Source organism: Balaenoptera borealis, assembly GCF_965194805.1.
Source record: "Balaenoptera borealis genome assembly, chromosome: 16".
NCBI lineage: Eukaryota > Metazoa > Chordata > Mammalia > Artiodactyla > Balaenopteridae > Balaenoptera > Balaenoptera borealis.
In genome coordinates this window covers 1,971,867-1,998,243 of record NC_138872.1, presented here as the reverse complement: position 1 = coordinate 1,998,243, position 26,377 = coordinate 1,971,867, and the positions used below count along the sequence as shown (strand labels likewise).

Below are 26,377 nucleotides of genomic sequence, written 5' to 3'. Positions count from 1 at the left end.
AACCTACCTCAACATAATAAAGGTCATATATGACAAACCCACAGCTAACATCATACTCAATGGTAAAAAGCTGAAAGCATTTCCTCTAAGATCAAGAACAAGACAAGAGGACTTCCCTGGTGGCGCAGTGGTTAAGAATCCGCCTGCCAATGCGAGGGACACGGGTTCAAGCCCTGGTCTGGGAATATCCCATATGCTGCAGAGCAACTAAGCCCATGCACCACAACTAAGCCCATGTGCCACAACTACTGAGCCCACATGCCACAACTACTGAAGCCCGTGCACCTAGAGCCTGTGCTCCGCAACAAGAGAAGCCACCGCAATGAGAAGCCCATGCACCACAGCAAGAGTAGCCCCCACTCGCTGCAACTAGAGAAAGCCCGCACACAGCAACAAAGACCCAACACAGCCAAAAATAAAAATAAATAAATTTTAAAAGAACAAGACAAGGATGTCCACTCTCGCCACTTTTATTCAACATAGTTTTGGAAGTCCTAGCCACAGCAATTGGAAAAGAAAAAGAAATAAAAGGGATCCAAATTGGAAAAGAAGAAGCAAAACTGTCACCATTTTCAGATGACATTACACTATACATTGAGAATCCTAAAGATGCTACCAGAAAACTACTAGAGCTCATCAGTGAATTTGGTAAAGTTGCAGGATACAAAATTAATACACAGAAATCTGTTGCATTTCTATACACTAACAACAGAAGATCAGAAAGGGAAATTAAGGCAACAATCCCATTTACTGTTGCATCAAAAAGAATAAAATACCCAGGAATGAACCTACCTAAGGAGAAAAAAAAAAAAAAACCTGTACTCCGAAAACTGTAAGATGCTGATGAAAGAAATTGAAGATGACATAAACAGATGGAAGCATATACCAAGTTCTTGGATTGGGAGAATCAATATTGTCAAAATGACTATACTACCTAAGGTAATCTACAGATTCAGTGAAATCCCTATCAAATTACCTATGGTATTTTTCACAGAACTAGAACAAAAAGTTTTAAAATTTGTATGAAAACACAGAAGACCCCGAATAGCCAAAGCGATCTTGAGAAAGAAAAACGGAGCTGGAGGAATCAGGCTCCCTGACTTCAGACTATACTACAAAGCTACAGTAATCAAAACAGCATGGTACTTGCACAAAAACAGAAATACAGATCAATGGAACAGGATAGAAAGCCCACAAATAAACCCACACACCTATCAATCTATGACAAAGGAGGCAAGAATATACAATGGAGAAAAGACAGTCTCTTCAATAAGTAGTGCTGGGGAAACTGTACAGCTACATGTAAAAGAATGAAATTAGAACATTCTCTAACAAACACCATACAAAAAATAAATTCAAAATGGATTAAAGACTTAAACATAAGACCGGATACTATAAAACTCCTAGAGGAAAACATAGGGAGGACACCCTTTGACATATCGCAGCAATACATCTTTGGATCCATCTTCCAGAGTAATGAAAACAAAAACAAAAATAAACACATGGGACCTAATTAAACTTAAGAGCTTTTGCGTAGCAAAGGAAACCATAAAGAAAATGAAAAGACAACCTATGGAATGGGAGAAAATATTTTCAAATGAAGCGACTGACTGACAAGGGATTCATCTCCAAAATCAGCTCATGCAGCTCAATATCAAAAAAACCCAATCAAAAAATGGGTGGAAGACCTAAGTAGAAATTTCTCCAAAGAAGACATATAGATGGCGAAAAGGCACATGAAAAGATGTTCAACATCACTAATTAGAGAAATGCAAATCAAAACTACAATGAAGTATCAACCTCACACCAGTTAGAATGGACATCATCAGAAAAATCTACAAACAACAAATGCTGGAGAGGGTGTGGAGAAAAGGGAACCCTCTTGCACTGTTGGTGGGAATGTAAATTGGTGCAGCCACTATGGAGAACAGTATGGAGGTTCCTTAAAAAACTGAATATAGAACTACCATATGACCCAGTAATCCCACTCCTGGGCATGTATCTGGAGAAAACCATAATTTGAAAAGATACATGCACCCCAGTATTCACTGCAGCACTATTCACAATAGCCAAGACATGGAAGCAACCTAAATGTCCATCGACAGATGAATGGATAAAGAAGATATGGTACATATATACAATGGAATATTACTCAGCTATAAAAAAGAATGAAATAATGCCATTTGCAGCAACATGGATGGACCTAGAGATGATCATACTAAGTGAAGTCAGAGAAAGACAAATATCATATGATATCACTTACATGTGGAAACTAAAAAAATGATACAAATGAACTTATTTACAAAACAGAAACAGAGTCATAGACATAGAAAACAAACTTATGGTTACCAAAGGGCCGGGGGATAATTTAGGAGGTTGGGATTAACATATACACACTACTATATATAAAATAGATAAAGAACAAGGACTTACTGTGTAACACAGGGAACTCTACTCAATATTTTTTAATAACCTGTATGGGGAAAGAATCTGAAAAAGAATATACATATATATGTGTATAACTGAATCACTTTGCTGTACACCTGAAACTAACACACACTGTAAATCAACTGTACTCCAATTAAAGCAAACAAACAGAATAGCCGCGCACGTCGACCCTGTCGGCGCCATGCTGTGTGTGCCCGCCGCTCCCTGGAGGTGTGCCCACAGAATTCTTTCTGAGCTGCTTGAGAATCAGTAGTATGCATGATGCCCTCACATCTAAAGGCTTCTGAGTGTATTTCCTAAGAAGACGGTTTTCTCCGTCAGGAAAACAGCTGCTGTCCCTTTTTCCACCAGAGACACCTGAGGCCCAGAGGGGTAATTCCGGGCTACCCGAGGTCACACAGTGAGACAGAGTCCAACCCACATCTCCTGCTTCCTCGGGCCCACCTTCGCACCACAGCTCTGTCCTTCAAGACCCCGAATGTGTCTCCCGTCCCCTTCTGAGGTGGAGCAGCCCTGCCTTCCCGGGCTTCGCAGCTCCAGAGAGGGGCCCCGGGGCCGCCCTCACACCCGAGCTCCCACGGGGCAGGTCCGCGGGGGACCACTTCCGCCCACTGCCCCGAGCCCTGGTCCGCGCTGCTCTGGCCCCCACGTGGCTCCTCCTGCTTCTAGCCTGAACCTCGTCTGCCCCCCTGCACGCCCGCCGCCCTGCAACACCCGCTGGTCCCCTGGAAAGGCCGGGTCCTAGACGGCCTGTGAGGAAGTGATGGGGAGGAGAAAAGGAGGGGGCGGTGGACCTTCCTGATCTGTTTGCACTGGGGTGTCCACACGAGGGCAGGGGAGACGCTCAACAAGATACCCCCGGCTCCGCATACACGCCTGAAAAAGGGGCAGCCCGGGAATTACACTGAGACCCAGGAGGGAGTTTGCATGTGACCCAAGGAGGTGCCTTGGGGCACATCCCAGGGGAAAGTTCCCGCCTGCACGCGTGGATGAAGGAAAGGTGGGCACAGCCTGGCTCCCGGGACTGTTCGTCAGGAGGATGCTCCCCCGGGCTTTCGGAACGGCCGCCTCTTCCCGGCGTCGCCCCCGCCCCTCCTCCACCCGAGTCGGCCTCAGCCAGGCCCGGGCCCTGGAGGCCAGGAGAGCACATCGCCGCCCGGCCTGCTTACAGCCGGGGCTGTGGGGCGGCGGCGTGGACGTGTGTGGGTTGGCATGGCTGGGGTTGCTAATGTCCCGGGGTCACACGTTATGACACGTCCCCCTCGGGACGGGTGGAAGGCAGGGCCCCAGGACACCGTCTGCTGGGCTCAGTGGGGGTGGGCGGGCGAAGGCCCAGGGCTGGCCACACTCCCTGCACAGCCTGGCTAATTTTATCGAGCTTAATCAAGAACAATCAGCAGAAGCAGAAGAGGTGGGGTTGGGGGGGGATTTGCATGATCCGATTCCTATTCTTAAATGTTAATTAGAAGTCATTTTCCCTTCGCCTGCTCCGAGCCTGCGCTCTGCTTGCTGCCACTACGAGGCTGTCTGGCCGTCAGAGGGCCCACTGACCTCAGCACCCCTGCAGGGTGAGGCGGGGCCGCTGGGGTAGGGCCGAGGCCCCCAGGACACAGCCGCAGACCCGACCCCAGGGCCTCCCTCTGCCTCATCCTCAGGTCCTGGAGCAAAGCCCTGAGACCCAGCCACACACAGGCCCACAGGAGGGTCTCCTGGAGTCGGGAAGCCCCGTTCTGCGCACCCCCCCACCCCCGGGTCCCTCCTAGCTTTGTGCCCTTGGGCTGATAGTCGGACCTCTCTGAGCGTCGGAACGTTTTCCCCTCTTGATGCGTAAGTGTTTCACGGCTCAAGGTGAAGCTGGGAGCATCCGCTCACCTACAGGGAAGTTTGTTCTCTGCCCTAAACACGCCACGGGTGGTACCTGACCTCCATCGCAGGGGCACGGACGGGGCGGCGGAGCAGACAGGGTCCCGGCTCTACCTTCAGCGGGCGAGGGGTTCACGGTGGAGGCACCAGAACATGCATTCCAAGTCCAGTTTCCTCATCTGTTAAGAAAGGGAGGATGGGAGTCCTTAAGGCACATCGCACTACAGTTCAAGACTGTACGTGATAGGACACGTTTGTCTTTACTGTATATTTGACTGGATGACCTATTCCCCATTCCAAGGCAAGCATGAATAAAATTAGGCTAAATATTTTTTAAAAGGGGGGAGGTGAGATCATGGTGGGTACCCTCCCAAGGTCCTCTGAAGACAGAAGAGAGGACAGCAAGCACCCAGTAGCCCTTCTTTCTGGAAAGGGGGTGATCAAGCCCATCTGTGAACCAAAAAGCTGGGGAGGTGCTCCAGGGTCCTCTCCCTGAGCTGGCGTCCCAAGGGCCACGTCCCGGGCGTCACTCACCTGTTCTCACAGCAGCACCGCAAGGAGGGGACAAGGCTCCAGAGTCACCACCCGGGCCCCGGGCTCCTCCCTGTGGGTAGAGGAGGATGGACGTCAGCCGCCAGGTCCCCCGTTATGAGCCACTGGCCCCACCCGTCAGATTCTGATTCCAAACTCAGAAGCCAACAGAAATTGTCACTGTTTTACTGGAGAGGAAACTAAATTTCAAAAGTTAAAATCGCCGGAACGTTGTGCCACTACCACCTCCCGCTCCCCTGCACCAGTGCCTCGGCGCGCATCCCTGGGCCGGAGCCCCCAGGGCCTGGCGCTGCGGGAAAATGAAAAGAAGAGAGAGGAGCTCGGAAGTGCCGTGGGCTGTGAGGGGGAGAAGGAGGGGAGGCTTAGAAATTCTGACTGCAAATGATAAACTCAAAACAAAACAAAAATTAAAACCATCGGAATGTCAGAGGAGAATGCATGTTTTCCAACAGAAGCCAACACAGCCCCTGGGGCTCCAAGGCGGGCGGGGCCTTGACTGCATGCTGGCTGGACGGGGCTTCCAGGGCGATCCCTGAGTTCCTGGCTCAGGAGAGGACTGGGTGGGGGACACCCCCCTCGCAGTTAACACCCTCGGCCATACCCGGGTCCAGGGCCCAGAGGGAAGGCAGCTGGGGGACGGTCAGGTCCTCAGGCCTGAGCCGCGCTGGGACCGGCGATGGTTCGAATGCTGGAGCCAGAAACAAAAGCATCATCTCAGGGAGCTGGGCATCCCCCATGGAGCAGGTGCCCTGATGGTCCCCGGGTCTGTGGGGACAGGCTCTGCCATCCTCGGTCCTCTCGGCCTGGCTGAGGGGTCTTCCCTAAATCCTGGCTGGGCTTCACTGTTCCCACCCAAATCCTCCACTCTGCTAATGTGACCCTCCCCTGGGAGCCACACGGATTTCTGCGGAGGAGCTGCGATTGTGCTGGAAGGCCCAGGCACGAATAGGAAATCCACCCGGCCTCTCGAGATGGGGGTGCATGTGAATTCTGGATTACAGCTATGCAAGAAATTCCGTTCCAACACTCTTCAAATTCTTCCTTTCCCAGATATCTGCCTTTACATCCCACGGGGTGTGGGAGAGGCTTTCCCTGTGCCTGAAAACCCAAAAAAATTAAATTTAAAACTCATTATGGCTAGGGGAAGGTTAATAAGAAAATCCTAAGCCAGACTTACCAGCTTAAGGCACTTCTTTGTGAACCTTTATTAAACTTGCATGAATTAAAATAGACTTTTCAAATAAACTGCACCCAGAAGTCTGAAAGGAACTGGTCTCCGGGACACGCAGCTCTCCCCATGCCGTGAAACCACAGGCCTGTATTCTCGGGGGACCAGAGCAGAGTGGGTGGAGGCGCCCAACAGGGCCCCCATGGGTTGCACTGAAACTGGGCTATGCCGGGGGCGCCCGTCAGGTGACGGCACCAGAACCCACCCTGATTATTTAAGACAGTAGCTGCCAAAGCACGTGAGTGGCCACAAACTCCGAGAGCCGGGTGCATCAGGTCGGGGGGCTCCGCCGGGAGTACCCCCACCTTCCGCTGCCACGGGCCGCAGATACCTCAGCTCCCATCTCCATCGCTGGACACGGTGCTACCACCCACCTTCTGCCACTGCAGGCGCCAAAGCACAAGGTCTCTCTGCCTCTCTTCTGAATCAAAGTCATGAAGGTGTGTCCCACTGGCAGGTTCTAGATCACCTGACCAGGTCGTGGCAGTAGAGGAGGGCGAGAAAGCACGTTTCTGGAAAATAAAGAAGGGAATTCAGAAGGTGCTGGAGAGTCAGACAGCCTACTGATGTCCACTACACTGACCCTGGCAACTGAAACAAGAAGAGAATCTCCTTATCTCACAGAAGCTGCATTGTCTTCAGGCATGGCTGGATCCAGGCTCTGGCAGTCACTTGGCAGTTTCCCTGAGCTGTGCTTTCTCTGGGCTGTGCCAAGATCTCTTAACCTCTCTTGCTTCTGTTTCTTCATCTGCAAAATGGGGATAAGAATGGGGTTCTCCTGAGGAACCAGCAGAATAATGCAAGGGCAGTACCTGGCACAGAGTGGGCACTCGGTAACCATCGTTAGGGCTGCGCTGCTGTGAACACAACTGGAAATCCCCAGATATTTGTTCACACTTTGTCTCCAGGTTTTGTGGCTCAAAAGCACACTGCACTGTGACAGAATGGCCACACGATTTGCATGGCCCAGTGCCAAATAAGAACGCAGGGCCCTCGTTCACAAATTATGAAGAATTTCAAGACTGTGACAGCACAGCAGTAAACCGAGCTCGGGGCTCTTCTGAGCCCTCAGAACTCAGCTGCACAGCAGTGACTCTCGCCTGATGAGAGGTGCTCAGGTTTCCGTCACCACTTCGACACCAGCACCAACACGCCCCGCCACACACACAGTCTTTACCTGCCCGTAACTACTGCGGCCACGTGAACCCCACTCACCGATGGGCGTGGTTTGCAGCCCTCACTGCTGCGGCAGGAAAGAAAGGGTTGAGGCTCTGTGTTTGGTCATCTGCACATCTGCAGCTGCTGACCCCAGGCCCTAAGCCCGTGTCGGGGACCACCGGGATGGCAGGAGCCCAGAGATGGTTCAGCTCGGAAAGCCCTCTGCAGCTGCGTCCCCACTCCTGTTCGTTTCCCATTTTGTAAGCACATTGTTAGAGTCTCTTGCAAGCCCCAGGTATTTGCGTTGGTCCCCTGCTGCCTATGGGAAGGGCTGGAAGGGAATTTAGGAGGGAGGCCTGGCATGCGTGCACAGGCAGGGCTTAGTTTGGAGGCGGATACGTGCAGATGTGCCTCAGGCCTCGCTGGGCCTCCGCTGGAGGAAGCAGAGCCCTCTCTGGACGCCACCTCGTCGGCACGGACATGGGATGGGCCAACCTGCGGGAGTCACTGTGTCTGGGAGCAGCTGGAAGCAGAGGCCCCCCAGGGTCAGCAGAGAACCTTCTCCGGCCTCTCCAGGCTTCCGCACGGGTTCGTAATGTTGTCTTTTCTTGCAGTACGCAGGCGAAGTCCCCGAAAACCGGGTGGAGACGGTGGTCGCAAACCTCACTGTGATGGACCGAGACCAGCCCCACTCCCCGAACTGGAACGCCGTCTACCGCATCATCAGCGGGGACCCCTCAGGCCACTTCATTGTCCGCACGGACCCCGTCACCAACGAGGGCATGGTCACCGTGGTGAAGGTGGGTGCTCGCCTCGCCTCCTGCTAGGCTCCCCGAGCTCTGCCCCCGCCACGTGCCCTGAGACAGACGTAACAGGAATGATACTCGGGCTCAGCGCTTGCCACCCCAGTGTCCAAGGGCAAAGGACTGCGCCCGACCTGCCAGGGGCAGAGGCAGCCTCAGCAGGACCGGTCACGTGACCCCAGGGACTCTGCAGGCCTGACCTGCCACCCACCCCCCAAAAAATAACTCTCCCACCTTCTCCCTCGCACCTGGCCCTCAGCTTTTGAAGCTCAGAAGCCAAGAATCGGCCTCTTCTGCTTCCCCGCCGGGCAGCGACAAGGCTTGCCTGAGGCAGTGAGTGAGCTGTGCCCCAGGTGCCCGGAGGAGGGTCAGGGTGGCAGGAACACCGGGAGCAGGCCAGTTTGGGGGTTGTGGTAGCCTCTGGCCCCTCCTTCCCATCAGCCCCAGCAGCTCCCAGAGCAAGGCTCTGAGCAAAAGCGCTTCACCCCGAGCCTCCGGGACGGGTCCCCCACGTGCACTGGTGCGCCCCCAGCCCTGCCCCATGAGCCTGCACCCACGCTGGGCTGCTCCCCCTCAGGGTGCAGACCCGGCCCCTGGGCTTTGAGCGAAGGGTCGTGGCCACATCTGGGGGAGGCAGCTGAGCGGAGGCCCAGTGAGGCTGTCCGGCCTCTGGTTGAAACTGTTGCAGCAAATTACCCATTGATTTCTCCGTTACCAATATGTTTTATCTTGCCCTCCGACAGACTTCCATTGGCCATGATAATCTTTCTGGAAGGTGTCCTCACGCAGACTGGTGACACAATTTTTAATGCATGACATGTAGCATTATTCCCTGTCCTCCAGGGACACGAACGGATAAATACGGGAGAAGGACCACTTCCTTTAGTGACTTCTTCAGAGGCACAACCACCGTGATTTTATGAAGCAGTATATTTAAGTGGAGTCGCCCCCATCCCCCGCCAACGCTTGGGGGCCCTGGGGGAGGGGCTGGAGGCCTGGCAGCTGCTTAGTTCTTGGCGGCGGCAGCAGCGGAGGGGGGGGGACCTCAGCCATGAAGAGGCAAGCGCCAGGGAGGGACGTGGCTTCTCACCGGGGGCTCCAGGGGGTCTGCAGGGAACACCCCTTCCTTCAGCAGATGAGGAGACCACGGCTGCAGAGGACGGGGTCTCCCGCAAGGTCAGCCGGGGGGACAGTGGGGAGGACGACGAGAGTGTCGGCGCAGAACCCTGATCTCTGCGGCCACCTCCAGGCCTTCCCGTCGGGCAGGCACTGCACCTTCGGGAGCCACGTCTCCGTCCCTTTTCCACGCCTACCCAGCACTAGTACTCACTTTATAGTAAACTCCTTCTCGTACGCAATACCTTACTTAGTAGCAGGAGCTGAGAAGGCATGGGTTTGATGCACCAGATGTATGATTGTAAATACTCACAAAAATCAAGGCTGAGCTGCAGTGGGAGCCCGGCGATGGGGCAGGGCTGGACCAGATCAGCGGAGGCGCCTCCCGGCCAGGTAAGCAGCAGGCAGCACGGCGGCGGGCCCCGTCACCAGCTACCCCCAGGGCTCGCGGGACAACTGGTCCCACGAGGCGATCAGTTCCCCTGTGAGCAGAAATGCGTCACACTATTTATCACAGACGTTTCCAAGCGCACCTAGAAGCAAGAGAGACGGGTGTACCCTCATCTGCCACTTCAGCTTCACAGTTAACTAGCGTGCTGCCGTGTCGCTCCATCCGTGTTTTGCTGCAGTGTGGTTCTAAGTCCAGGACCTCCGCTCACACGGCCACAGCCGTGGCGGCACCTGAGACAGCCAGCCACGCCTCCGTGATCTCCAGTATGAGTCTACATTTAATTGCCCTTAATTTTCCAAAAGTGTCTCTTTGTGGTATGGTTTTTCAAATCTGGATCCAAACAGGGTCCCCACGTTGCATTCGGTTGTGCCGTCTCTTGAATCTCTCATAATCTAGAACATTCCCCCCACCTCTGACCTGTCACAAACGCAGGGTCCGCGGTGCTGAATCGGTCCGATCGCTTCCCCTCGGTGTATCTGGTCCCTCGCTCTCCGCTCTTCCGTAACCGGGGCTGTAGACCTGAAGGGCCCTTCTGCGGCGAGGAGCCTGGTTGTCCCACGCACAGCCATCGGAGCCTGACCAGTGGGCTCCGGCGGTGACAGCCTGCTCCCATCACCGTGGAGCTGACTCCTCCCGTTACGACCAGCAAGCAGTCTGCAAAGACACAGCTCTCCACCCGCCTCCATCTGCTGGTCGCATCATCTACTGATGGTCATTGCCAAGTTAATTTCTTCATTAGGCGGTATAAAATGGTGCTTTACAATCCTATCGTTCCTTGTACAGTCCTCGGCTAGAGTGCTCCTACATAAAAGAGCCCTGCGATGGTGCTGAAATGCAGGCCTGCCGCTGTCAGAACAACACCCACCCAAAGATGCCCACCCAGGTCCCAGTCTCCCACATCTGTGCATATGTGGCAAAGGGGACTTCGCAGATGTGATTAAGTTAAGGATCTTGAGATGGGAGGTTACCCTGGATAGTCCTGGGGGGCCCCCAAGTAATCGCGGGGTCCTTATAAGAGTGACACAGGAGGACCAGAGTCAGAGGAGACCTGAGGATGCAGCAGAGGTCTGAGAGAGACAGACTGGAAGATGCCGAGTTGCCGCTTTGAAGACGGAGGGAGGGAGGGGCCGAGAGCACAGGCGCCTCTCAGACGGAGCCAGAAAAGGCGTCCAGGAGCCTCCAGAAGCAACCAGCCCTGCCCACACCCCAACCTTAGCCCAGCAGCACAGACTTCTGACTTCTGGCCCCCAGAACTGTAAGATAACAAATCTGTGTTGTTTTAAGCCACTAAATAGGAACATGAAGTTAATGCAGTTCAACAGAAAAGGCGAGAATGAGGCTTCATTCTCCACCTTTACTTCCGATTCTCAGAGCAGAGCTGGTGAGCCAGCAACAGGCAGTGTCACCACCTGCGTCCAGGCGGCTGCCATAACAATTGCGTAACACGACATGCATTTACCCTCGCACTTTTCTGGAGGTCAGGAGCCCATAACGACCCTGTGGCGGCATGTAGGGCCCACCTGGGTAATCCAGGACCACCTCCCAGCTCAAGACCCTTAACTTCATCGTGCCTGCAAAGTCCCCTTTTGCCAGGGAAAGTGACTGTCCACAGCTTCCAGAGATGAGGACCTGGGTAAATCCAAAAGCAGTCAATGAAATTGCGTTTTTCACTTTCTCGTCACGGTTAAGAGTGTGCAGATTTTTATACACTCAGTGTGTTTTGGTCAGCTGCAGTTATTACTGGTCTTGACCTCTGGCTAGGGGGCTCCTCCAGCAGCTGGTTCTGGGTGCTTCTGCTACATCCTTGTGTTGGGACCTGAGTGGACAGCCCAGGTTCGTCTTGCTGATTTCTTGCCTCACATCTGGATGGGCCATTCCTCTAGCGAGAAGTGGTACTTAGAAACCAACATCCAGACACAAGAGGTGCTCACTGCGGCTGCTGCCATTGCTACTGGATGTTGTCAGGGCAGAGCAAAGAAGTAACATTTCAGAGCATGTGCTTCCTGACCACCTCAAATCTACTTCGCCGATTCACATGATCATTTCATCCAAATTGAACATTGGAGGGTTTTACTTACCTTTGTTGATTTTATACCTGATCTCCTTTCTCTTACACTGAAAATCTTGGTTCCTAACAACAGTAATATAATTGCTTATTTACTTTAACCTACAATATACAATCACCCCTCGGTATCCATGGGGGGTTGGTTCCGGGACACACACCCCCACAGGTAGATACCAAAATCCACAGATGCTCAAGTCCCTTATGCAAAACGGCATAGTATTGGGTTGGCCAAAAAAGTTCGTTCGGGTTTTTCCATGAGAACTTTTTGGCCAACCGAATATTTGCATATAACCTACACACACTCTCCCGTGTACTTTAACTTATGATACCTAATACCATGTCAGTGCTGTGTAAATCGTTGCCTGTGTGAGGCAAATTCAGGTTTTAAATTTCTGGAATTTTTTTCAAATGTATTCAATCTGTGGTGGGTTAAATCCACGGATGTGGAACCCACGGATATGGAGAGCCAATTGTACATAAAAAGCTTAAAAAATAACAAATCCAAAATCCCTACCAACAGCAAGAAGACCAAACGAATTTAAGATTTCTTTGCAATAACTGTTGTCCTTAGAATAAATCCCATGAAGGACTTACCATCTAAATGCTGTCCCAGTCACGAGAAATCATTATTTTCTTGGGAGTTATATTACCATCGATATATAGTTAGTTTAATTTAATTCAGTTTGTTTCTAATTTTCAGAGATTGCTTTATATATACAAGTTTACTTGTAATACCTAAAATGTGAGAATGTAAGCTTTTACATGGCTCCAAAATCAAAGCTATGTGGCAAAACATACGCAGCAAACTCACACCTCCAGACGTTCCCTCCACCCTATTCCTTCCCTCTGCTCATGGGTGACTGTTTTTACGAGTTTTTTGGTTCATCCTTTCAGCATTTCTTTTTGCAAATACGAGCAGATACACGTGCAAATTCATGTCCCTCTCCCCCTTTTACACAAGAGGCAGCCTGCAGGGGATGTTGCCTTTGCTGCTCACCAGTCGATCCTGGAGACCTCCCCGTTCCCACGTGTGTCTTCCTGGTTTGTTCTGACAGCTGCGAATGTCCCCACTGTGCGGACACAGCTCATCCACCCAGCCAGGGCTGTGGGTACCTGGGCTGACCGCAGTATACATCCTCTGTGAATGATACAGATGATACGTCAGGGAATATTCTTGGGCACGTGATACTTCGCAGGTGTCTAAGCAGAATTATTCAAATGCAGCTGCAGTGTGCTGTGTTGCCTGTTTTCTAGTGAGACCGTTGCAAGCTTTGCCAGGAATAAGTACACATCTCGGGGCCCCAAGTGCTTCTGTGCAGCTTCCGTCCCCGCCTCAAAATGTGAAGAATACCCCCAGAGACTGATCGTACCCCGTAGACGCTAGAACTATAGACAATAGAACCATACTAGCATTTATCAGCCGGGGTCCTGACACCCCCAAAATGTGTGTTAACTGGAGAGAATGGTCACGCAAGGGCCACACACAGAGGTGAGGGGGCCCCGTGAGACCTGGTGTGTTGGTGTCCTGGGGCTGCTGTAGCAACTTACCACAGACCAGGTGGGTTAGACCAACTGAAGGATGCTCTCTCACAGCTCTGGAGGCCAAACATCCAAAAGCAAGGCATTGGCGGGACTGTGCTCCCTCTGGAGGTTCTGGGGAGGATCCCTCCTGCCCCGTCCAGCTTCTGGGGGTTGTCGGCCATCCCTGGCTCGGAGCTGCGTCACCCCAGCCTGTGCCTCTGTCTTCACCTGGCCCCTTTCTGTTTCTCCAGTCTCCCTCCCGTAACTCACAGGGCACCCAAGCTGGAATCGGGGGCCACCTCAATCCAGGGTGACTCCCTCTCAAGAACTTTAACTTCATTACATCTACAAAAACCCTATTTGCCAAAGGTCACAGTCACAGGTTCCAGGGGGACGTATCCTTGGAGGCCACCCTTCCACCCACCACACCTGGTGAGGTACCCTGGACGGACAACAGCCGGGGCCTCGACGTGCTAGGCTGCAGGGAGCAGGGTGGGGGCCCCGGAACTCCTAATGCTTGATGAGTGCCGGAGCCGCTGGCGGGGAGGTGTGCCCGGCGGGAGCTGTAGCCCCCGAGGAGCCCAGCTACGGCTACTCCATGACGCGGGAAGCTGGGGGACGGCACCCCTCGGGGCTGACCCCCTGGGCCCAGAGCAGGGCGGCTGCAGACCAAGCAGCCCCACGGGCACCGCCCTCCCCGCCGGCCTCGCGGGCACCCAAGCCAGCTCCCCGTCTCGGCGCCTCTCATTCCAGGCGGTCGACTATGAGCTGAACAGAGCGTTCATGCTGACCGTGATGGTGTCCAACCAGGCGCCCCTGGCCAGCGGCATCCAGATGTCCTTCCAGTCGACGGCGGGGGTGACCATCTCCGTCATGGACATCAATGAGGCCCCCTACTTCCCCTCGAACCACAAGCTGATCCGCCTGGAGGAGGGCGTGCCCACCGGCACCGTGCTAACCACGTTTTCGGCAGTGGACCCCGACCGGTTCATGCAGCAGGCCGTGAGGTGGGCCCACAGAGCACCCTCGGGCCCTGGGAACGGGGTGCCCCGTCCTCCGTAGAGAAGAGTCCTGGACGCCCAGTGAAACCTGCAACCCAGAAAGTCCCGGGTGGGTGCTTAGGGGTATCCCCGACTTGTGGTGTCCCCACGCAGGGAAGCCGTCGGGGCAGCTGGCATCTCCGGCCGCCAGGCTGCCCTGACACAAGACGGCGGGAAAAGCTTGAAGGACGTTCAGCCGCATCTGGAGTCAGGCTGGGTCCTGACCCCGCTTGGCGCTCCCGTGCTTATGATTTTGCGAGTCACCGGCCCCCTCTGCCCCGCCGTCTCCCCGCCTGTAAAGGGGGCGATGGGAGAATCTGCCTCCCAGGGTCCTTGTGAGGTTAAATAGCCCGTACTCCTTGGAGACTTCCAGCCGCTGTTGTCACCGTCCCGCGTGGGAGGACCCCCCCACCCCCACCCCGCGTGAGCTCGGCAGGAGGGCGGCCAGGAGGGGCTCCCCCAGCCCCTCGCCTCACCCCTCCCCCCCTCCCCCGCAGATACTCAAAGCTGTCGGACCCAGCGAACTGGCTGCACATTAATGCCACCAACGGCCAGATCAGCACGGCGGCCATCCTCGACCGCGAGTCTCTCTACGTCAAAAACAACGTCTATGAGGCCACCTTCCTGGCAGCTGACAACGGTGCGCCCAGGGGCAGGGAGGCAGGGAGACGGGGGGCCCGCCCTCGCCCTCGCCCTCGCCCATTCGAAGCCCTGGGCTTGGTGGTTCACTGACGCGGGCGCCCAGGTCATTTGCTCTCGCGTGGGCGCCAGGGGAGCTGGGCAGTGTTACCACCACTGTTAGGACTCCCTGGGCTCCTGCCATGTGCCAGGCACTGTCCATCAGTGAGCAGAACAGACAAGAGCCTCCTCCTTTGCATGGGTGACATTCTAGAGGCCAGTGTGTCAGCTTGAACCAGGTTTGGCTGCATACTAATTACAGCAATCTTAACAGGATGGAGGTTTACTTTCTCCCACATAAAAGAAGACTGGAAGCAGGCAGCCCAGGGTCAGGTATGAGAAAGCAGGCTCACTCTGGCCACTCCCGTGTCTTTGGCAAGCTACAGCATGGCCCAGAACAGCTGCTGGTGCTCCAGCCATCATGACCACGTTCTGGCAAGCGGGAGAAGAGGGGAGGTCAAGGGCACACCCCAGCCCTTCTAAGGACTTCCACTCGCCGCTCACGAAGGCCAGAGCTCAGTCACGAAGCCGCAGACTTCCACTCACCGCTCACGAAGGCCAGAGCTCAGTCACGAAGCCGCAGACTTCCACTCGCCGCTCACGAAGGCCAGAGCTCAGTCACGAAGCCGCATCTCGCTGCAAGGGGTGCTGAGGCATGTCGTCTCTGGTTGGGCACTGATGAGCCCGGGTGAAGTTTGGGGCTTCGGTTCTTTTATCAAGGAACAAAGAGGAGATGGCTATGAGGGACAACTCAGCAGTCTCTGCCCCAGGGAGACGAGTGTGAAACAAGTCAGCCAGATAATTTCAGGGAACGGGAGGTGCTGGAAAAGAACCAACTGGAGGATGGGAGAGTGACCGGGGCCTCCTGCTGCACTGTTGGCTACGAGTGACCTGCTGTGGGCCCAGGACCTGCGGGATCAGGACAAGCCAGGGGAAGGTGGGGCGGGGAGGGGAGTCCCAGAGTCAGGAAAGGGCACATGCCGAGGCCCCATGCCAGGCCCGTGCCACGTGGGTTCTGGGATCAGCTGCATAAATAAAGCTTCAGGAGCTAGAGTAGCCGCTGCACAAAGGTTTGGTCAACAGCAGCTGAAAGCTGGGACCTGGTGACCATCCCGCAGCCTCCTGCCCACCTCCCTCACCCCCCGGGATCCACAGAGGCCCAGCCCCTCAGCCAGCCACGATGAGTGCCAGGCCCTGGTCGGGGAAAGCTGCTCTGAGCAGCAGCTAGAGCACTGAGATTAGAACGTGATTTTAATGAATTGGTGGCCGGAGCAGTGGAAAGCACGAGGAAGACACCGGAAACGGAGCACAAGTCCCGCTCGCATTAATAGAACCCGTCCGTGCTGCTCCTGACTGTGAGCTGTGTCATCGGCCACCTGTCACATCAGGCACCAAGCTGGTCGCCTTAAACGTGCTCTGATGCATTGCCTGGGAGATCACAGAGATGCACTATGGGATGGATGTTTTACATGCTCCGCCTGCCTCAGCCAAGAAACGCAGTCGTTAATGACGGGGTCAGAGTTGCCACCAAAGGGCAGGGCCACGGTCAGAACACAGAGGACAGACAGGCCACCTCTGGCCACTCAGCACTGGTCCACCCCCACTGTGGGCCTGGGCCGAGGCAGGGGCTGGGCGTTGGCGGGGTTTGGGGACGGGACAGACCACACGTGTACAGGTGCGTGCAGTTCCTGTGTGTGTGCAGTTCCTGTGTGTGTGCAGCGGAGCAGCTGCGTATGTCATACGGCAGAGTGTCAGTGTGCGTGTGGGGCTGTGGTCAGCTGGGGTCTGTCCTGGGTGGGGCTGGGTCTGTCCTGGGTGGGGCTGGGGGTCCGTCCCGGGTGGGGCTGGGGGTCCGTCCCGGGTGGGGCTGGGGTCCGTCCCGGGTGGGGCTGGGGGTCCGTCCCGGGTGGGGCTGGGGGTCCGTCCCGGGTGGGGCTGGGGGTCCGTCCCGGGTGGGGCTGGGGTCCGTCCCGGGTGGGCCTGGGGGTCCGTCCCGGGTGGGGCTGGGGGTCCGTCCCGGGTGGGGCTGGGGGTCCGTCCCATGCACACCGTGGGTCTGTGGTCATGGAGCCCAGGAGTGACCCATGTGATCACCCGTGTCCGGCCCACAGGGATCCCTCCGGCCAGCGGCACCGGGACCCTCCAAATCTATCTCATTGACATCAATGACAACGCCCCTGAGCTGCTGCCCAAGGAGGCGCAGATCTGCGAGAAGCCCAGCCTGGACACCATCAACATCACAGCGGCCGACGCGGACGTCGACCCCAACATCGGCCCCTACGTCTTCGAGCTGCCCTTCGTTCCAGCGAGCGTGCGGAAGAACTGGACCATCACCCGCCTCAACGGTGAGCCTGCCTCGGGCACCAGCCCACTGGCAGCCCTGCCACTGGGAAAATCAGACTGAGTCTAGGGCGCAGGCCCCCAGGGGCCCGTCACCCCTTCACAGGAGGGTCGCGCAGCCCCTTCCTGTGGGGTGGGGGCCCCTGCCTGCTCCAGGGCTCGGCTGCCAAGGAGGCCCCCAGGGCAGGCCCCAATCTCATCATTTTAACAAGCTCAGCCTTGACCATCCCAGTGGCTATAACTGCAGACCACTCCCTATGCCAGTCACCAAATGATGGGACGGACCCTAACCAACATATTTCCTGAGGGCACTTTCCTAGCCGTGGCCTTGGTAGAAAGGGCATCCAAGTTCTGAAGTTCTGATAGCATTTGCTTGTTCCCCAAGCCCTTACCAATACTGAATATTGTTTTAAAAAGCATTTTTCCAATTCTTTTAGCCAAAATCAGTTTCCACTTGTATTTTTTGACTGCCAGTGGACATTGTTTCATTTATTTACTGGCCATTTTTTGCTTCTGTGAATCATCTGTTCAATGTCCTTGCCTATTTTTCTTTGAAAATGGGGTTTTTTTCTAATTGATTTGGTAGAACTCTTTGTATATTAAGGAAATAATTTCTTCATTCTTCATGTTGTAACTGCTCTAATCCTCTTTTTTTTTTTTTTCCTGGGCTGTGTTGGGTCTTCGTTGCTGCACGCAGGCTTTTCTCTAGTTGTGGCGAGCGGGGGCTACTCTTTGTGGCGGTGCGCGGGCCTCTAATTGCGGTGTCTTCTCTTGTTGCGGAGCACGGGCTCTAGGCGCACGGGCTTCTGTAGTTGTGGCACGTGGGCTCAGTAGTTGCAGCACACGGGCTCTAGAGCGCAGGCTCAGTAGTTGTGGTGCATGGGCTTAGTTGCTCCGCGACATGTGGGATCTTCCCACACCAGGGCTCGAACCCGTGTCCCCTGCATTGGCAGGCGGATTCTTAACCACTGCGCCACCAGGGAAGTCCAACTGCTCTATTCTTGAATTGCCAACGTCTCAACCTTACGGTATAACGCAGTGTGTGTGCGCGCACATGTGCGCATGTCTACACGTGTCTTAGCCAAACAGGCGTGTTAGATGTTCACACTATCGGGCCGAGTCTTTGCCTTCGTTAGTCTCGCTCAGAAAGGAGGGCTGGCTGCTCAGTGAGCGGAGCCCGTCCCGTCACTCGCACCAGGTGACTACGCCCAGCTCAGCCTGCGCATCCTGTACCTGGAGGCCGGGGTGTACGACGTCCCCATCATCGTCACGGACTCGGGGAACCCGCCCCTGTCCAACACGTCCATCATCAAAGTCAAGGTGTGCCCGTGCGACGAGAACGGCGACTGCAGCACCATGGGCGCGGTGGCAGCAGCCGGGCTGGGCACGGGCGCCATCGTGGCCATCCTCATCTGCATCGTCATCCTGCTCAGTGAGTGCAGCTGGTCCTGGGGTGACGGGAGGAGGGGCCCAGGTCTGCCCACGGCCCCATCTCCTGGCCCCGCTCTACCTGCCAGGAGACTTCCAGAAGCCCCGCCCAACCGGGCGCCCGATAACGGACACAGGCGCTGGCGGCCACGCGTGCGCACCTTCCCGCGCATGCATGCCCCCGTGCAGACACACGCAGACACACGCGCACCTGCTCACGCGTGCCCCCTGCCCCACAGCCATGGTCCTGCTGTTCGTCGTGTGGATGAGGCGGCGGGAGAAGGAGCGCCACACGAAGCAGCTGCTCATCGACCCCGAGGACGACGTCCGTGACAACATCCTCAAGTACGACGAGGAGGGGGGCGGCGAGGAGGACCAGGTGAGGCCCGCGGCCGGGGCAGCAGGGACGTGTGGGGACACCCTCCCAGCCCTGGCGGAGCACACACGCTGGGGGGGGCCCGCGTGACCTCCTGCCCTCAGCCCTGCACCCCGGGCTCGGGGAGGGTGGACCTGGGGCGCTGCCCAGTTGGTCACTGGGGACTCAGGGCGAGCCTTAGCCCATTAAAGCTTAGCGACCACCCCCCGTGAAGTGGGCGTAACAGCAGCCTCAGGTCCAGCTGTTCCCGGGAACACATGAGGAATGTGGTGGCAGCTGAGCAGATGGGGGAGGGGGTCGACCCCAGGGGGAAGGCAGCAGGGGGCGCAGACCCCACAGGTGCCTCGAGGACGGGCAGGATTTGGATGCACAGAGGTGGGGTGAGCATTTCAGGAAGGAGAGACCAGGTGAGGGACTAGGACGGGGGAGCCCCCGGGGGACCCGGAATAGGTCAGTGGATACGCTCAGGGCCCGGTCACAGAACAGGACTCATCTGGGGTGTCTGCCTGTTATCCCCGCGGACCGCCTTCCCTGACTCCCCTGCGCCCCAGGACTACGACCTCAGCCAGCTGCAGCAGCCGGAGGCCGTGGAGCACGTGCTGAGCAAGGCCCCCGGGGTGCGGCGGGTGGACGAGCGGCCGGTGGGCGCCGAGCCCCGGTACCCGGCCAGGCCCGCGGTGCCCCACCCAGGAGACATCGGGGACTTCATCAGCGAGGTGGGTAGCCCAGCGGCGACGGGGGCGCAAACCTGTTAACACAGACAAGAAAAAGCCCACTTCTCTGGGGCCCGGCGTCGGGCTGAGCAGGCAGATCCAGACCTGGGTTCACGCCGGCCCTGCTCCTGCCGGCGGGGAGCCCCTCGGTTTAGTATCCCCGCTGCAGAAGGACTAACCTGCCCCCGCCCCCGGTGAGGACAAACACACAGGGCTTAGCAAGACTGTCGGAACTTGAGGCCACAGTCCAGGCAAGAACAGGAAGGGGACCAGCGAGGTGGCTCTGACCCCAGACTCCTGTCTGCAGCGATTGGGAGAGGCCTCCGCAGTGTCCACTCAACCCCGATAACCAGACGCACAGGCTGCCCCCTCCCCCCTCCACATACACACAGGGCACTGGGGACGGCCTGGGAGGTGGGCGTCATTCCAGAGCTGCCACCTGACCACACGCCCGTGTCACCCATCCTGACGCCTGGGGTCTGGAGACGATGTAGCATCAAAGTCCCAGCCAACAGCGTCCCTTTGATCATCCCCTTTGCAAGGAAAGCTGACCCACTTCTTGAAGCTTAGCCCAAGATGCCCAACTGACATGTCCAAGGGCGTCAAGAGCAGGCCTCCCACCTGTGCTCCCGTCCTCCTGTGCGGTAAAGCCGAGGGACAGCGTGAGCCAGGGCACGTGGCTGCACCCCAGACGCTCTCCCCGCCAGCTGCTGCGCCCCGGGCAGCCAGTACCTCCGCGCCCGCGTGGCTCCCACAGACGGGGTGCCCTCCGTGCCCCGTGTAGCCGGCGTGCGTCCCTGCGGATTTACCCCCCGTCTCTAACACGACTGTACTTTGAGAGGGGCTGACACTTCTTTCTCCACCTACGTCAGAACCGGACTTTAAAAGGATTTATTTAAACGGAATAGAACCCAGGGAGTGGTTCGGCAGAGACACAAAGAGATTTCTCAGAACATTCCCCGAAACAGACCATGTCTCAGGCCGTAAATGAAATTTTTATGACTGCCCAAAAGCCGATTCAGCTTAGACAACACTTACCATCTACAGTGTAATAAAATTTTTAAAACTCCAAAAACTACGTCCTCCCCAATCGACAATCAAAAGCCCACTTTTAAACAACTTAGAGGAAAGTAAAAATGGAAATGACCGACCATTCCGTACTGAATATTGGAAAAGGTACTCCCCTCCCTAACCAGGGCAGGGTTAGGCAGTGACCAGCACGGGCCCCCGGGCCGTCCTAAGGGAGACCCCTGGAGCCGGGGGGGGGGGGGGCGGGGGGGCGGGGAACCCTCCAAGCTGTCCCACCCCCCTGGGAAGTGTGTCCACCCCTCCCACGGTCCCCGGGTGGGAGCTGCCCAGGGGCGCCCTTGGCCAGTGGCCAGAGTGCTGGAAGTGGCCTGGCCAGGGGTCCCAGCATCAGGCACTGGGGCCTGACTCCAGCCACACCTGCTACATCCCTGTTTGTTCCCGCGCACACTTACGGTAACAACTTCAGGTGTCTGACACCCACGCCGGGTTCACCGCCCTGTGGCAACCACCAGGGACTCGTGGAGGCTGGCCTCTCGCACAGGCCCCGGCCGGCCCTCCGCCTGGCTGTGTGCGCTGCCCCCAGGCCTCTTCCACAGCTCATTCTGCAAACACCGCGCCCCTACTCGGGTCTCTGAGGCACCTTTCCCTGACACGCAGGAGCACTTATTGAGCACCTACTGCATACAAGGCCCCATCACTGTGCCTCCCCAACCTGCCTCCCCAGCTCCGCTCCTGGGCGCCCCTCCGGCCCCCGCCCCGCACCCTAACCCATGTCTCCACGGCCCCCAGGGACTCCGGGCGGCCGACAACGACCCCACGGCGCCGCCCTACGACTCGCTGCTGGTCTTCGACTACGAGGGCAGCGGCTCCAGCGCGGGCTCCGTCAGCTCCCTGAGCTCGTCCAGCTCCGGGAACCAGGACTACGATTACCTGAACGACTGGGGGCCCAGGTTCAAGAAGCTGGCGGACCTGTACGCAGGCGGCGAGGAGGAGTAAGCAGCCCCCCCGCCCCGGCGGAACGAGAACAGCGCTCGGACGGACGGACGGACGGACGGGAGGAGACAGCGGGCCTTCCCGACGCCCGCGGCCGCGCCACTCGGCCGTGTGTGCGGGGTCCCCGCCCGCCCCCCGCACCGAGCTGTCTGGCATGAACACTTGTCCGCCCGCGGCCGCCCCCAGCACGGCAGCTGACTCAGCACTAAGGAGAGCAGAGGCACGGTCTGAACCTGAATTTCTTAGGACAGAAGCGCTGTTTAAAAAGAAAATGCAAGTGCCTTTCGGTACATGTATCAGATTCCCTCACACTCAGGAGCAACTAGGAGCAAGCGGACAGACCAAGTCCCCCCAGCCCGTCCTGAGCGCCCCCAACCCCGGCCAGTCCCAGCTCTGAAGGCACGCATTAAGGAACTGGGGAGAATGTGTCCTTTTTTCCGATCTTCTATCAAGAAAAAAAGTGGGTGACACGCTTGACAAAATTGACAAAAACAATTTGGGGTCCAAACGCCATAAGCCTTCTGAGTCCTCACGCTTTGCTGTGCACAGTTGGGGTCTCCCGGGCCCCTTGGGGGTCCCCGAGGCCGGAGGCCCCACCTGCAGCTGCTGCAGCAGCGAGTGCCCCTGGGGCAGGCCAAGCCAGTGGACCAGAGGCCCGCTGTACAACTGGGCTTCCACGGAAGTGTCCACCGCCCCCGACTCCCAGACGCTGGAAATAGCTGGGCAGGTGGGGTTCCCAGGGGCTGTCCCTGATGCTCCGCCATCTCTGCCCTTGGCCATCCCCAGGGCCCCCCAGTCAATCATGAGGCCTCCCCCAGGGCCAACCGTGACCCTGAATGCCACCCAGGTCCCCACTGCCTTTGGTCCAAGAGAGTACGGTGTCCCAGGAAACCACAACCAAAACCAGCCGGCATGCCACCAAACCCTGGCATGAGCCCTCCACCGTCTAGATCAGACTCCCAAGGGCCCCGCCAGAGGCCCAGCGAACCCTCACCAGTGCAAACCCCCGGAGGCCCTGGACGCATCTGGCCACGGGCGGGGCTGTGCGGGCTGCAAGGAGACCTGATTCTCACCGGGGTTCCAGGCGGACGGAGACGACCAGGCGGAGGGAGACGACCAGGCGGACGGAGGCGACCAGGCGGAGGGAGACGACCAGGCGGCCGGAGACGACCAGGCGGACGCTGGCAGACTCCTCCCCTGCCCTGCTCCTCTGGACCACTTTCTGATGCTCGTGCGCCGATGTGGACGGCAAAGGTCAGCTCCGAATGCCGGGACAGCCCTGCCTTGGCTGTGCCATCTGTCCCACACGTGCGTCTGTCCCACACCCGCCAGAAACAGTCTCCTTTCCTTTGCACCCGCGTCAGCGGCCCGCAGCTGCAGGGCCAGGTAGCTGCTCCAGCTCTCAGAGCCGGCCGTGCCTCCTGAGGGGCAGTCTGACTCCCAAGCCACACTCCAGAGTCAGCTCCACGGCGCAGCGACAGGGGCTGTGTCCGGAGGCCCCGCCAGGGAGCCCCCTGCTGTGTCTGTCCGCGGCTGCGTGAGAAGAGGCGCTGGGGCAGCCCTTCGCCCAGCATCTCCCAGGGACAGCCGTTCTGGGTGTGAAGGCGCCTCAGGCCGGCAGGAGAGCCACCTCCTGGGGGATCCTGGCCTGCTCTCGGGCTCCCCAGGGAGGGGCCTAGGCTGCCACTGGCCGCGGGCAGGACTTGGTGTCGGAGCCCCACCTCACACCTGCTCCCGGGGCCAGGGGAGGCCTCGGGAGGGGCGGGGGAGGGGTTCCACAGGCTCCGCGTGCTCTCCATCGGGGGGTCTCTGATCCACTCCCCAGCCCACGGCCTGCCCCGGGGCCATGGTCCTCCTCTTTTCTAAACAGCCTCGGCCTCAAAGATGCGCTTGAGTGTGCACGTGTGTGCGCGATCCGCGTGGGTGTGTCCCCCCTGGACGTCAGGGTTCTTCCCCAAACCAAACTCATCACTAACTCCATCCACCCTCCCGGAGCTGAGCTGAGCTGGGGAGCTGGGCTCCGGCCTGTGGCCTGAGGGAGGCCCGTGCTGGGCTCCGTCCATCCGGACCCCGTCCGTGACCGCTGGGGAGTGACGCGTGGACGGAGGCAGTGGTCACCGGTGTCACATGCCGATGCCCCTACGCAGACTGCCGTCTCCCGGACGTGGCGGGCGGGGTGGCCTGCCGAAGGGAGGGGACGCCCCCCTGTGAAGCCGTGCTATGCAAATCGCTCGGGGTCAGGCGGCCCATGAGGATTGTCCCAGTGTCTGAAGGTGTGGCCATTCAGGATTGCTGGTGGTGTCAGGGTTGGTGAGATGTGAGCTGGAACCTTGTTTTTGTTTGTTTCTGGAAAGCTCATCCTCCAGTTGAAGTTCTAAGGGTGAATATGGTGGGGGGCCCAGACAGCTGTGAACTCTCCCCACTGGAATCCTGAGGCCTCCTTGGTCCCCTGGGCTCACCCCAACGATGGGTGTGCCAGGCGCAGCCTGCGACTCGGACCCCTTGGGGCACCAGGCGCCCTGCCTCCCCCCACCCAGGAGAGTCCGTCTCACTGCCCCCTTCCAGCTCTCTTCCCCCCGCCCCTCGCCTCATCACTGCCAGGGCCCCTGCATCTCGCCTGCATCACACAGGCTGAGGCTGCAGCAGCCAGCGGGGGGACACGTCAACGGAGGGGGTGCTTCTCACACCCATCCCTGCTTCCAGGCAGATGGAGAGCTGCCCCTGGAGGCCCCCACCCCCTCCCAGATGCCTCCCAGAACTCCGTCCCAACCAACGAGTTAGGATTAGCTAAACACACAATCAGCGTCAAACGTCCCTCTTTCGTAGCTTGTAGATACGACGGGTCCAGATCAGAGGACGCAGCCAGCGGAGGCCTGGACTTGGTGCTGGCGAAGCGCTCGGGCAGGTTCAGCGCCTGTAGGGAATTTCTGTTCTTGTGAACAGGAGACGCCGGCAAGAACGCCCTGGTCTCGGGCGGCGGGCACCCCCAGCCCGGGGCCACCATGCCCGTCAGGCCTCAGCACCCGCCACCCCTGGCCCAGCTGGCCTTCCCTTTCCTGTGTCCTTCAGAACATCCCGGGCGCCAGACCTCTCGCCGCCAAAGTGTCAGGGTAACGGCAGTCGTCAGGCCTTCCCTACTGTGAGCACCGTCTATACGGGCCTTTGAGATGACGGCTTTGTTCTCTCCAAGGGGAGAGTCAGGGAGGGGAGTCTCGATTTTTGTCAAGGCTGAAAGGCGTAACACCAAGAAAGCAAACCAGTCTCCCCGCTACGGAGCACCCTGAGAGACAGTTCCCGGCAACGTGGCGCAGATAAGACAGGCCCCCCGCGAAGCAGGGGATCCCGGGGGGGAACCTCTGTGTATAATTGGAACGCGTTTTGCTTTTCCTTTCTCTCCTTTTCCCATTCTGATTTTTTTTTTTTTTTTGCATGTTTCTTTTTGAAAATGGACGAAATGTGTAGCAGCCCGCATGACTGTGGTTGTTCTGGGGAAAGATACTGGAGTTTGATGTATTCACGCTGCATCTCTGAGCATTGTGCAGTTAGACAAACGTTCCAACTTTTTTTGTAATCGTCAACAGCACAACTATTTTGTATTGTTGTTTGTATCATTTTGTACCAAAAAGAAAAAAAAAAAGGAAAAAAAAAAAAAGGGCAGAGCGTTGATGTTTTCAATGTGTTTTCTAGCGCCAGGCGGTCTCGGCTCTAAACTGAGTAGCAGCTTCGCGGAGTTGCCATGTGTGGGAGCGGGCTCGGGGCCCTGGCACGCTGCTCCAGGGCAGTAAATAAAGTCCCCCTGTTAAGTGGTCGCCTGACCCTGGCTGGTTTTTCTCTGAGTGCCCCATCCGCTCAGGGGCAGCAGATGAATGAACACGGGGGCTGAGGTGTCGAGAGGGGGATCTGAGCACCTGCTCTGTCTCAGGCTCCACCCCAGGCTCTGAGGGCACAGACAGCCACAGGACCAGGCCCACTCCTCACACCTGTGAGGCCCTGGGACACGCACAAATGAAGGCCCACGGGCCGTATGTCTAAATATGCCGAAGTTCTTAGAAGGTCTAAACCAAGCTAACAAACCGTTCAGCGAGGTGTGTTCCCCCTCCTACCTTGGCGATACACCTTCCAACCACCATGAGAAGCCTGGGTCAAGTTCAGGGTTCTCCTGCCCCTCAGATTCTCTCAGGGCCCAGCCTCCTCCCCGCCTCCGGGGACTGCAGGCCCACCCCTGACACCAGCCGGAAACCCACGGGCCAGCGGGTCCAGTCCTCAGCAGCTCTGGTCACGTGCCCCAGCCTGCCCTCGACCGCTGGCCTGAGTCTGAGCCGCGGTGGCTCACACCTTCCTGGTCACAAAGCTGCACAGGGGGAGCCCCCGGGTTCAGTGCCAGACTCGCTGGGGCTCTGCCCGCCTCAGGGAACAGCTCAGAAAGGCTGAGGGGCGCCCCGCTCACCCCACTAATAAGTGGCGCAGTCAGACCAGAGCCCCAGGGACCCACCCTGCAGGCCAGGCTCCCAGCCCCGCTCCCCCCAGCCCCCACCCACTTCCAGGACTCTCCTGGGGCTCGAATCTGCATCCACA

At 57.4% G+C, this 26,377-nt stretch overlaps 2 protein-coding genes across 13 annotated transcripts in view; one reads left to right on the top strand and one right to left on the bottom strand.

Moving 5' to 3' along the window:
* CDH4 (cadherin 4) overlaps positions 1-25,617 on the top strand; it is a 568,752-nt gene extending 543,135 nt beyond the window's left edge. For all 11 annotated transcript variants that reach the window (XM_082360288.1, XM_082360286.1, XM_082360285.1 and 8 more), the window contains 8 exons: positions 7,864-8,049; positions 13,959-14,212; positions 14,743-14,885; positions 17,035-17,268; positions 18,462-18,695; positions 18,931-19,070; positions 19,619-19,783; positions 21,599-25,617. In XM_082360288.1, the coding sequence (XP_082216414.1) occupies positions 7,864-8,049; positions 13,959-14,212; positions 14,743-14,885; positions 17,035-17,268; positions 18,462-18,695; positions 18,931-19,070; positions 19,619-19,783; positions 21,599-21,805 (1,563 nt within the window). In that variant the 3' untranslated portion in view covers positions 21,806-25,617. The remainder of the gene's footprint in view (positions 1-7,863; positions 8,050-13,958; positions 14,213-14,742; positions 14,886-17,034; positions 17,269-18,461; positions 18,696-18,930; positions 19,071-19,618; positions 19,784-21,598) is intronic.
* On the bottom strand, positions 1,827-13,952 carry LOC309613459 (uncharacterized protein). Of its 2 annotated transcripts, XM_082360298.1 has the most exons (7): positions 12,682-13,952; positions 9,482-9,650; positions 6,714-6,839; positions 6,459-6,603; positions 4,846-4,915; positions 2,836-4,490; positions 1,827-2,805 (listed from the first exon to the last, which is right to left on the bottom strand). In XM_082360298.1, exons 1-5 carry the CDS (start codon positions 12,771-12,773, stop codon positions 4,890-4,892), a joined length of 558 nt encoding a protein of 185 aa, XP_082216424.1. In that variant the 5' UTR covers positions 12,774-13,952; the 3' UTR covers positions 1,827-2,805; positions 2,836-4,490; positions 4,846-4,889. The 2 variants fall into 2 exon arrangements, with proteins under 2 accessions (XP_082216424.1, XP_082216423.1); XM_082360297.1 differs by lacking the exons at positions 1,827-2,805; positions 2,836-4,490; positions 4,846-4,915 and having other exon boundaries at positions 5,877-6,603.
* Positions 25,618-26,377: the final 760 nt, after the last annotated feature.

Excerpts from the sequence above, each read along its gene's own strand:
- LOC309613459 (XM_082360297.1), bottom strand. The coding sequence starts at position 12,773 with ATGAGCTGTGTCCGCACAGTGGGGACATTCGCAGCTGTCAGAACAAAC. Across the intron at positions 6,840-9,481 it reads GCAGCTCAGCCTTGATTTTT|ATGAAGAAACAGAAGCAAGA; the intron begins GTGAGTATTTAC and ends CCCATTTTGCAG. Across the intron at positions 6,604-6,713 it reads CTGAAGACAATGCAGCTTCT|AAACGTGCTTTCTCGCCCTC; the intron begins GTGAGATAAGGA and ends TTTATTTTCCAG.